This window comes from Salvelinus fontinalis, chromosome 8, assembly GCF_029448725.1.
Source record: "Salvelinus fontinalis isolate EN_2023a chromosome 8, ASM2944872v1, whole genome shotgun sequence".
Classification (NCBI taxonomy): domain Eukaryota; kingdom Metazoa; phylum Chordata; class Actinopteri; order Salmoniformes; family Salmonidae; genus Salvelinus; species Salvelinus fontinalis.
In genome coordinates, this window is record NC_074672.1 from 14,043,957 (window position 1) to 14,056,266 (window position 12,310).

At 41.0% G+C, this 12,310-nt stretch overlaps 1 protein-coding gene across 2 annotated transcripts; it reads right to left on the reverse strand.

Annotated features, from left to right (window-relative positions):
- Window positions 1-205: 205 nt before the first annotated feature.
- Window positions 206-11,445, reverse strand: LOC129860641 (zinc finger protein 217-like). 2 transcript variants are annotated; one of them, XM_055931237.1, is made up of 6 exons: window positions 6,976-11,445; window positions 4,130-5,579; window positions 3,827-3,952; window positions 2,158-3,609; window positions 1,864-1,975; window positions 206-1,761 (listed from the first exon to the last, which is right to left on the reverse strand). In XM_055931237.1, the coding sequence occupies exons 2-5, from the start codon at window positions 5,430-5,432 to the stop codon at window positions 1,875-1,877; spliced, it is 2,982 nt and encodes a 993-aa protein (XP_055787212.1). In that variant the 5' UTR covers window positions 5,433-5,579; window positions 6,976-11,445; the 3' UTR covers window positions 206-1,761; window positions 1,864-1,874. The 2 variants fall into 2 exon arrangements, with proteins under 2 accessions (XP_055787212.1, XP_055787211.1); XM_055931236.1 differs by having other exon boundaries at window positions 6,843-11,445.
- Window positions 11,446-12,310: the final 865 nt, after the last annotated feature.

Consider the following 12,310-nt stretch of genomic DNA (forward strand, 5'->3'; position numbering starts at 1 on the left):
ATTTTCAAAAATGTCAAATGATTTGTACATAAATTTCAGTGACATTTTACCAAAGTTTCATTTCTGGAGGTCTGAGTGAATTGGATCCCTCTACTCTCGTTTACAACAACTGCCACAATTGCACTTGATCTAAGTCAAAAGACCATGAAAACAAAATGGAGATCACAACATTGAAAAGTACAAACTGAAAAAAAAACAAAGCAAATGAATGTATGACATGGCCACAATTTATTAGGCTTACGTAAGCCAAACGGGGAAATCATATCAAGTACAGTATAGGCAGACATAGCATTGTTGCATTAGTAATTTCAACCAAACAGGTCAAGTCCAAAATCTGTCACAAGAACTACCGAATACATGAACCAAACTTAAATGTTAATAACTTAACCCCATGCTAAGAATGACAGGGAAAATCAGTACATTTTGGCTCCTCGTCTATTGCCAGCGATCAGACATGAAAACTATTTTAGATTGACAAGTTGTTTCAAAAGTTACATAAACAGGAAGGTGATAGGCCTATAGTAACACTTGAAAAGCTACATGTAGACATTTCCAAAGCGAAAAAATAAAAACACTACTTGCTATGCCCCACGTCATTAACTATTAAATTGTAATGGTCGTACAAATCTTAAACGGTATATTTAACATTTTACATGTAAAAACCAAAACAAATGTAAACAGAAATAAATAAACACCCCAAAAAGATAACAGCAAAATATGAAATAACAGAAGTCTGATGTATCCACATTGCTTCCTACAAAATGTGCATTAAATTTGTAATAGTTAATGCAAAAATGAAATTGAGTTGCATCAGAGCCCAAATTCGAGGTCTGAAACCTGAGATTGTTTTTTTCTTCACAGTATACAGCTATTCCTTCAGTGAGCCTTCTGCTATGCTCTTCCTAACTTACATACACTATCAACAAATAGTAGACCAAAGCTTCAGAGCAACCAGTGACAAAGCAGGCAGCCACGTAACAAATCCCATTGCAAAAGACTCAGCAACAATCAAGATCCTGCATAACATACTTTTTATCTACACAAAAGTAGAATCCCTCAAGAATTCTGTTGATATTTGGTCCATGTTTTACCACCGTTTTAGAATAGTTTGTTTTGAAGAATCTATAGAAGGAAAAGAACCAGCAGCCTTTTCTATGTACATTTCACAGAATATCTGGTAACAGGCTTAAGGCCCTGGTCATAATGTTTATCCAGGGAAACTACTACCGAGTGGCACATAAGACGTTCTACTCTTAACTCTCTAAAATGCATTGGCTCAATAGTAGACATGATGGCCACAGCAGCTTCATATCATCACAAAAATAACTGACTACTTGAGCGTCAACCGTCTCTAAACTGACTTTGAGGTAACATATGTCAACATACAGGTTGTTAATATAGCTTGTTTTGTAAACAAAGACGTCAAGCTGTATGCCAGATAAAACCCTACATCAGTGCTTTGACAAATACATAGCCCTTTGATTGCTGACATACAATCAGACAGAGCAGCATATTAACAAACAAAAAAGGTAATTGATCCTCCGAACACTTAAAATAAATGTTTTATCTAGTACAACCATACCAATATGATATTCAAACAGTCATTCTTCAATACATACAAACTGTAAACTCGGTTGGTATTGGATAGATGTGTATCTACAGATAACAGTTGGGCTGGGTCATCTATAGGTTAAGCCTTCCCTCCAGGTAAGCTCTCAAAAGAAGATGGTGGCAGCAGGAAGTTTTCAGCGTACTTCAAACCTACGGAAGGCGATAAAATTTATTATATTCATCCGAACACAAAACTTAAGACGGGCATAGTTACTTACGCGGCCGGTGAAGTCAACCAAAATAATAGCCTACCATTAGAACAGCTAAGTACTTTTGTCAGGGGGTCCACTGTGTTCACTACTGATGGGGCTGGAATAGGCTCTCTTCTGTAGCAAACTAGCTGGGTAGGGTGATGGCCTACTCCCTAGGAAGAGGAGAAGGACAATCTTAGGAGTAGCCCCAAAGTAATAGTTTGATATAAATTGTACGTGTGACAATATGAACATAGCCATTCAACTCGAAGGAACCTAGTGACATTTTCAACTACACTAACATGGTATGAATGAAATTCACATGTATAGAAAAGATTAAGATTTTAGCTCATACCTCTTCGGTTGGTCAGCACTCCGTGACTGGGGTTAGCCACGGTGGGGTGGTAGAGGGAGGCCAGGTCACTGGGGTTGTAGGAGCGGAGGATGTTGATCATATTCCAGTCAGTCTCCATGCTGCTTTTGCTTGCAGAGGCTGGAGGATTGGACGCTTTGACCGGGGCATAGGCCTGAGGCCTGTTGTTAGAGAGAGAGGTTCCTTGTGACGAAAATGAGTTTTTCACTTGGGGTCTCCCGGAGTTCAGCAGTCTGTTATACTCGGTCCTAAAGCTAGACGTCTCTACAGTGTCCATTTCCCTTCCGGGAAGCCCTGAGTACCTTGGTCTCTTGCTGGAGGGCTCACCACCAAAGTCCATCGGGGGCAGACTACCGAACCGGCTGGAGAGGCACAGCTTAGCAGTGTCGGAGGGCCATACCACGCCGTTCCAATTTCTGCCTGGGCCACTTCTTACACTTTGTCCGTTCGCCCCTCTGCTGTCCGATGGGCTCTGCCTTGGTCTGTCCACTACAGACCTGTTATCTTTTGTACCTTTGGTGTTGGATTGTTCAGCTGGCTCTGTAAACCTGGACTGGCCCTGACTGGTGCGATTCTCCATCATCATCCTGTACCGCTGAGTGTCCAGGGCTGTCTCCCTCTGTGGTGGTTCGCTGGTCTGGGACCGTTTGGGCCCATGAGGAGAGTCGGTAGGATGGGTCTTCTCTGCAGATTTTGCAGGAGGCTGTGGAGTTGGGGATTTGGTCCGCCGAGGATGTCTTCTGTCAATAGGAGGCAGCGGGAGGACATCTTTTCCCTCTAGGGCAGGGGGGCAGCCAGTGTAACGCTTCTGTTTAAGACTTCTGTTCTTCTTGATCGTTTCCAACTTCTCCTTGTGAACCAGCTTCTTGTGCATGAGCAGGACCTCTGGGTACAGAGTGCTAAAGGCACAGGACGAACAGACATTTGAAATCAATGCGTTCCTTGGTATTAGGGTGGCGGAGATGGAGAGTGACACTTTTAAGGACAAATTTAATGGAGCCTCAAAGCCCTTGTCTATCTCCTTTCCTTCCATCTTCGGGTTAATAAGTACAGGGAATTTTATGTGCGCATCATCAGCAGAAGAGGAGTAAGCAGCCGTAGTAATCAATTTCCCATACTCAGCATTCACTTGAGCAAGCGGGCCGTCAAGCTTGCCACCGATGCTATTAAATCTATCCTCTGGTTTTACATTGGCACAAGGTTTGGTTGCTAGTTTGACATTGGGAGTCTGCCATAGTTTGGACCTGTTGGGGACCTGTTTGTCTTCTCTGTTTCTGGGGAATTCTTTCAAAATGGGAGATGGCACGGATACCACAGGCTTGTTAGGGATGTCAGTGTATGGTTTGTCCTTGTGACGTCGATCCAAGTGATATCTCAGTGAGGTCTTCTGGGCTGCAGCATAGTCACAGTATATACATTTGTATGGTTTTTCACCTGAAAAGACATTTAATTACATAAGCATAATATGGCCCAAACACCAAATAGTCTTCAGATTGATAAAATTCTGAAATCATTTCATTCAGCACACAAGTAATCCAATCCAACTTCATGTTAAACCTTAAAGCCAAATACAGGCTATACATCTCAACTTGCAATTGTGCAGCCTATTTATTAATCATAATCAGGCTTCCCAGTATTATATAAGGTTTACCTGTATGCGTCCTGAGGTGAATGTTGAGGTAATAGCTGGAACGGAATGTCTTGCCACAGTAACTACATTCCCTGGAGGACACAAGATGTTTCCCCTTCATTCGATCAAAACCTTCTTCACTTTTATCTGTAGAGGAAGCAAAAACAGGAGATTAGTCACGTGAAGAAATCAAATAGCCTACCTACAAAAACTTGTGAAGCAAGTGCATTTGCATAGTCCACAAATGAACAGCAGAGGGAGCCATTGTAAACAAATGACAATTTAAATAAAGGAACCTTTGCTTAACATCAAGTTGATGCATACCTGAATAGAAGGCATATCCCGGTGCTCCCACCTCTAACCCGTCTTCAGACCCCTCCTCTCTGGGGGACCCTGCTCTGGAGAGCTTTCCATCAATGGAAGCGGTAGGGCTCTCCCCCTCGCCCCTCTCCCTCTTGTGCACCCTGGAGTGGAGAACAAGCTGATGGTACGTCCTGAACGTCCTCCCACAGTCCTCGCAGCGGGTCGGCTTATCATTTCGAATTGACTTCTGATCAGGCTCTGGTGACGGAGTCTCTTCTGTAGTCTGTCTGGATTTCAGATCTCTATCAATGTTTTCCTTAACACGCTTGTCGTCACCTCCTTGGCCTTCTGACCAGATATTTGTCAGTTCTTCTTTATCTGAGCCAGAGTCCTCGTTGTCGGAGCTGTTGTTTTGGCTTAGGCCTACGTCTTTAGCCACACTTGGACCAACTGCTACCTTTCCCTTGGTGGCAAGTTGCCAGGCCTGGTAAGTGTTGAAAGGGTCTAGTTGGGCTATCCATTTGGAGGATCTCTCTGGCGTCGTACTACTTTTCTCAGATATGGGGCAAAGGTTGAGGCTCCGTAAAAAACCTTCTTGACTGAGGGAATCTTCCCGTCTATCATTTTCTCCGTCTTCATCAGCTTCTGATTCTTTACGGTGTACTTTACTGTGTTCCACCAAACTGTCTTTATCGGGAAAAAAGAATCCACAGGTAAAGCACATTTTGTAAGGCGTGATTACAGGCTTTGAGACTTGGTCTTGGATGACTTCATTGATAATAATTGGACTGTCCAGGTTCTGCTGAGCCTTTGTCTTATGGAACCTGATATGGTTCCTGAGAAACCAGGGTTCCTTGAACCGCCGGCCACAAAGGTTACAGTGAAAAGGGAAACAGTCCTTGTGTGTCCGCATATGGCTCTCCAGCTCGCTGGCGTCCTCTGTGGTCCGATCACACACAACACAGCTAAACACCTCCACCTCCTTTACAGATAGCAAGCTGGGTTTGGACCTGGCCCTTTCACCTGGGATCAAGTACTCTGCCTCCACACACAAAACGGCAGGTTCAAACAGTGTTGTGGGGTGCTGGGTCAGGACGTGTGGGCCCAGGTCATCTTGGTGTGTGAAGGTCTGGTCACAAAACATGCAGTCCAGGGCTTCCAGCAGGCTTTCCTCAGGCTGAGGCTCAGCCTTGTCAACGATGTTACTGTGAGGGGTCATGCTGGAGCCAGCCCCTGGCATGCTAGCACCACTACTAATGTTAAGACTGTCTTGTCCAAGTCCATCTGGACTTTCCACATATGGCAACAACAGGTGAGTTGGCATTTCCTCCTCAAAAGTTGTGCAAATGATCTATATACTTGAGTATTTCCTTAGGCAAGGAGTTACTGGATGAAGTTGCTGAATATCATTGTGGAAGACTGGTAGTGATTCACCCAGGGGAGTTAGGTAGGAGGGGACTTAAGTAGATTCCTGTAGAAGAAAGAGGGGGAAACTAGTTGATATCATAGCAAGGTGAATTGGCCTAAGAATGCTAAAAGGCACCAAGATGACTCAAATAAAACAGAAGTTGAGTTCTCATATTGAAACTAGATATGAGACTAAATACATTTCCTAGTATGATAAACTAGTGTGAAGAATGTATAATTTTGTTGCACATGGCTATTCGACAGTTTGCTATTACTGCAAATATACTAAACATGACTGGCAAAGCCTTGGTTATACCTTTTTAGCAGTTGGATAAAATGTGGAATAACTGGATAAACTAGTTCATACAATATTACATATTTAAAATGACAACATTGCATAAAGAGTTTGATAGTATCTACAAAAAACTGGTAAATTATTTGTACTTTATTTCAAATGGCCCTATTTTGGTTTCCACTTCTGAGTAAATGTATTCTGACCTAGCAGCATTTGTTAAATCTTTGTTCAACAAGCCAGTGTTGGCAACCAGTTAAAGTTGTACACAGTTTCATAAGGAAGTTACAAGGAAGTTACAAGTGTCATCCTCCATGATGAGAAAATACTCAAACTAAAATATGAGGCTTCTCTGTATGAACCATCCCAGTCAAACACCTATTTTTTTTAATAAGATACAGTTCTTTCTAGTAGTATTTAATCAAACAGGTCAATTTGTTCTCGAGCGATTATTGTTATGCAACGTGATAAAACAAATGATGCACTGGTCGAGTTAATCCAACGGTTATGAATCTGTAATGCATGCCAAATTAAATGGCTAATAGGTGAAGTTTTATAGCTATTCATGTCACACACAAAAAGATAAATCGTGCATATCATGGATTTTCTATTGGAGATACATATGCTATTATTCAATAATACAGACAAAAGTTAACACTTTTGTAACTCGTTTTGCTAGCTATGCGGCTAGCTACATCCTGCTTACTAGCACTAGCTAGTTAAATTAACGTCTGCTAACCACCCAGATTATTTTAAGCATTGGGACAGCGGTTTCCTATCAAACATTGCAAAATTCAGCCAGTTGGATAAAATAGCTGGCTAACGTTACCTAGCTAAACACGCTAGTTCCTAATTTAGCAGGAGCAAAGTCAAATACATCGCTAACAGTTTCTGGACTCAGACATAGCTAATAAAACAGTCATCTAAATTAACCATAATTTGAGTTCACCTTCAGAAATACTTAGATAGTTAGCAATCAATACGGGTACACTGATTGTTGTTTGTTTCAGATAAAACTGTAACACGAAAACTCACCAATATCTACCAATTCAGGCTTTCCAGGTAAACTTTCGATTAATCGAAAATAGTTATCTAGCTAATTGTGAAATTAACTGCGTGTTATGTCCTCTCGCCAAACTAGTTAAAGAATAGTAGCTACTATAGTCACCTTGCTACAATTGTTTGTCGGTCATATTGTTCTTTTTCAACGCTTGCATCCTCACTGTGCAGCTGTTGAATTCTGAAGCGCGTTCTTAACGAATCCGGGAGAGATGTAGCGCGTGCACTTCACAGCCCCAAAAGCGAGACAGGGACAGTCACGTGGTCGAAACTTTTGATTAAGTAAATTATTCTAATCTAAAGAATAAACAAAAGTTTAATATGCTATTTCGCAAGGTCTCCGCTGTCTTGTGAGACGCACAAATGGGACGCACAAAAACGTATCTCTTATGAATGCAAGGTTACAGAACGTCTGTATATATATATTAGGCCTGTCCTAAAAAAGACAAGAACAAATGTAATCAATGCAATGGCGATTGTGTCACGAGATGATTAGTCAGCTATTGATTTGGTCTGAGAGAGGATAGGCCTAGATAAGATAATTAATTGGCTAGTGTGACTCTATTCTGTATAAGACTCATGTATGGACTAGTACACATTTGATTGTATCCTACATAATTTCCATTTGAGACAGCCACAGTTAGTTAGCAACTAGGCCTAAATAAATTAGCAATGTTTTAGCAACTATTTGTGCTAAGCAAAATTCTCAACGCCATGTTGACTACCTTTTACATGTCTCTCACTCCACTTCCCATTGCAACAGAACAGAGCACCATTTGGGGAGGGGGGATGGGGACCTAAAACTCAGCTATGTGTGGGATTATGTGCTATGCAGGAGCAGGTCATTGTGCTTTTCAAGCATTGAATGATAGCCCTTATGACATTAGTTTGAATGTTTAGCTCAAAGGAATAAGTGGTTTACGTTTAAGCAATAAGGCCAGAGTGGTAAATGGTCAAAATAGTAGTAAATGGCCAAAATACCACGGCTACGTGCTGTTCTTATGCATGATGCAATGTGGAGTCCCTAGATAAAGCCCTTATCCGTGGTATATTGGCCATATACCACAAACCCCTGAGGTGCCTTATTGATATTATAAACTGGTTACCAACATAAATATAACAGTAAACAAGTACTTTTTTCATTACACTAGTGGTATATTGTCTGATATACCACAGCTTTCAACCAATCAGCCAGCATCCAGGATCCAAACTAGCCAGTTTATCATCCATAACATGCCATAGCCTACTACAGTACAACCAATAAATACACCTACGGGATCTACCGAATGGAAAATTAAATTAATATCCATTCAAGCTATAAAAAGTGGATGAATGTATTTACTCAAACAGAGTGTAAAGTCGAGACCAATACTTTATTCTTTCTTAGTACAGCTGATCACCTTTCCTCTTCTTTTCATCAGAGTACTTGCATGTCAAAGCAACAGCTTCTCCCCTCCCCCACACCAGCTCCTCTGACAGCTGGCAGTAGCATAGATCTCACTGTGGTTCTTCTCTCAATCATTATGCCATTGACTACTCTAAAAAATCTATTCACAATTTGCTTTTTCACATAAATGATGTACTAATCCTACTTTACCTCATGAATAGGTAAACTCGCCCTTTTGGATTTTGTGAGGGCTCAAGAAAGTCAGGAAACCTAATTAATAACAATCATATTGTCTTTGCATGTTAGATGTTAACCCCACCCAAACCCTCCAACTTCTACTAGCATAGATAAACAACACTTGAGTGATTAAGGTTCTATGTTACAGTTTTGTTCGTTTCAGATACTTTGACTTGATGATTAATGAACAAAGATATTTAGATCTTTTTTACTTGCTTTCCTGGTTAGAAACACATATTACATCAAATAATTATATATAATAAAACAATGATATGAATTATAGGATCTCTATGTTTTACATTGGGATGATACTGTCCACAACATAGACATTAAGATGAACATTTTCAATGAAGAAAGCATTCATCACACCCTCCTAAACCAGTTGAAATTATTTTTTTCCTTTTCTGAATGGTTTAAGGAATACATCACAGTGCAGTAGTCATTGGGAGAGAAACCCATCCCCAGCTGTCAAGGGTGATGAAGAACAGTGAACAAATCCACATCGACCGCTGTCAGCAGGCATTTGCCAAAACATCTCCAGCAACTGGCTGGAACATTGCCATGGATCTCCACCCAGCCTGTATGATGAACACAGAAAGAAGACAGAACACACGTTGGGTGATAGTGTGGAGAACAACCACAGCCAATTGGGACATGTCCAACTCCAGCTGTTGTCTACAGAGCACGTTAAGTCCCCAGGAAATGTACTCTGAGTGACACAATTTTGATGTCTCAAAAGTCCACCAGGCTTGTGTCAGAAACTTTAATGTAGGCTACGTAACACAGCTATGTCAGAAAGAAAACCTATTGAGGAAAAAAATCCACAGAGCAGTCATTTCATGCCACATGAATATTGTGTCTTAACAGCCAAATAGATTTTAGATTATGTTTTTGATCACTGTTTCATGTGATCATTGCTTTATCTATTTGACCTATGCAAATGTCTTGATCTGAACATATGGCCAAGGAAGGTATTCTATTCTATCCTTCACCAACAGGTTGCTTATTGTTGAATGACGTATCAATACTGTACCTTTTTTACTTTAGTTGTATGAAACAACAGTAGGGAGTTGCTTGCTCTTTTTAGCCTTTTTTATATCCTTGTTTAATCCTGAGTTCCTGTCATACAAATAAATCTAGAATGTTAATCAAAGGCACCACATCACGTGACACGCACTGTGTCCTCCCGCTCATTTCCATTGTTCCCTAGCCACAAAGGCTTTGTGAAAACCTAGCAATCTGGAAAGGCAGTATTATGTCTGAGAATCATTTAACGGTCTCAACATGAAATAGCATTTGGTCCTGATGCAAAACTTGGTGCTTACAAGCTGTATTGTCCAATGATCCTAACAAAAAATATATACCAAGCATAAAAAGTTGCTCTCTTTAGTCAATAATTTAGGGAACAATAGAGCACTCTGTCTGCCTCTGACTTGAGTTGCAAAACATCCTAGTGGCAAAATTAAAGAAATTATAGACATTATTGTTTTTATTTACAGACATTTAGAATAGACTAGACTAGAATAACCTCAATTTTCCATTTTTTGTTATATTTCAAGTCATTGGTACAATTTTGGAGCTAATATCAGCCTCTATTTTACAAAATAAGAAAACAAAACAAATTGAATTATAGACTTGGTGAGAAAGGTGTGCATATAATCTTTTAGCATATTAGCAAAACAAAGAATGATTTTGTATTCAGTTCACAGCACTTATATGTGATGGAGGGATGGGTGCATGGGTGAGGTCCTGCTAACAGACTATGCATGTAGAATTGTTTTTGTCTGCATGTGCCAGGAGCAGCTGACTGCATTGTTCCCTTCCAGGCTCAGGGATCAGCTTCCTTTATGATCATACTGATGTCAGATCTTAATTTGATCACCCTGTTGCAGGAGAACTTTACTGCAATGCGGGACATGTAAAACTTGTAGTGTATTTGAGGTTTAAAAAGGCTTCTGAAGTTTGTAATTTTCCCATAGGAAAATAGATCAACCCCTACAAACAACTCCATTAACTAAAATCCACATAATAATTCACATTTCTTGTTGTTGCAGAATTATTGTCCTTGTTTAGCAAATTGTCTCAAATGAAGATCCTACATCTGTAGTGTTGCTCCATCTGAAAGACACTGATAATACTGTATATAATCCCTCTGCTTACCCAGACAGTCATGATCAGTTCTCTATAGCTGTTTTCATCATACATTTTAAGCCTATCAGAAGGATAATTATATTTCCAGCATAAGGTACGAGAGTTGTAGTTTGATATTCTAAACTTTTCATGATTAGTCGTATTAGTTGTATTTTAGGGCTCCTGAGTGGCACAGTTGTCTAAGGCACTGCATCTCAGTGCTAGAGGCATCACTACTGACCCTGGTTCAATTTCAGGCTGTATCACAACTGGCTGTGATTGGGGGTCCCATAGGGCAACGCGCAATTGGCCCAGCGTCTTCCGGTTTAGGGTTTGGCTGGGGTAGGCTGTCATTGTAAATAAGAATTTGTTCTTAACTGACTTGCCTAGTTAAATAAAGGTTGAATAAAAAATAGTAATCTGCTTGTTAGAGAATAGTTTTATTGTGTTGACTGCCCTCTTGTGGTAGAAATGTTCATGTATTAATGGATTGGCTGTTCGGAAATACAATTATTATTTCCTCTATTGCTGTAAACACCCCAAACACATTTTGAATGCTATGTATGTTATCTTCATGGGAATACAGACCTTGGATTGATCACTTTAGATCTACAAAGACAGAAAAAAATGCCGTATGGTATATGTCAGAGAGGATGCATTCCATACTATTAAATATTGGGGAAATTATCACACATGAGGTCAACAACAATCTAAACAATGTCGTTAGCCATGTCCTCCCAGTTCCATCAAACCAGGAGGATCAGTGACTCAACTCCAAAGACTGTGACAATACCACACCCTCCACTGCCACGCTAGGGCTCCCGAGTGGCGCAGCGGTCTAAGGCACTGCATCTCAGTGCTAGAGGTGACACTACAGACCCTGGTTTGATCCTGGGCTGTACCACAACCGGCCATGATTGGGAGTCCAATAGGGCAACACACATTTGGCCCAGTGTCATCTGGGTTTGGTTTGGGTAGGCAGTCATCGTAAAATAAGAACTTGTTCTTAACTCAAATCAAATCAAATTTATATAGCCCTTCGTACATCAGCTAATATCTCGAAGTGCTGTACAGAAACCCAGCCTAAAACCCCAAACAGCAAGCAATGCAGGTGTAGAAGCACGGTGGCTAGGAAAAACTCCCTAGAAAGGCCAAAACCTAGAAAGAAACCTAGAGAGGAACCAGGCTATGAGGGGTGGCCAGTCCTCTTCTGGCTGTGCCGGGTGGAGATTATAACAGAACACGGCCAAGATGTTCAAATGTTCATAAATGACCAGCATGGTCAAATAATAATAATCACAGTAGTTATCGAGGGTGTAGCAAGTCAGCACCTCAGGAGTAAATGTCAGTTGGCTTTTCATAGCCGATCATTAAGAGTATCTCTACCGCTCCTGCGGTCTCTGGAGAGTTGAAAACAGCAAGTCTGGGACAGGTAGCACGTCCAGTGGACAGGTCAGGGTTCCATAGCCGCAGGCAGAACAGTTGAAACTGGAACATCAGCAAGGCCAGGTGGACTGGGGACAGCAAGGAGTCATCATGCCCGGTAGTCCTGACGCATGGTCCTAGGGCTCAGGTCCTCAGAGAGAGAGAAAGAAAGAGAGAAGGAGATAATTAGAGAGAGCATACTTAAATTCACACAGGACACTGGATAAGACAGGAGAAGTACTCCAGATATAACAAACTGACCCTA

Coding starts and splice junctions, on each gene's coding strand:
- LOC129860641 (XM_055931237.1), bottom strand. CDS start 5,432: ATGCCAACTCACCTGTTGTTGCCATATGTGGAAAGTCCAGATGGACTT. Junction 3,610..3,826: donor TCACCTCAGGACGCATACAG/GTAAACCTTATA, acceptor ATGTCTTTTCAG/GTGAAAAACCATACAAATGT. Junction 1,976..2,157: donor AGTGCTGACCAACCGAAGAG/GTATGAGCTAAA, acceptor TCCTCTTCCTAG/GGAGTAGGCCATCACCCTAC.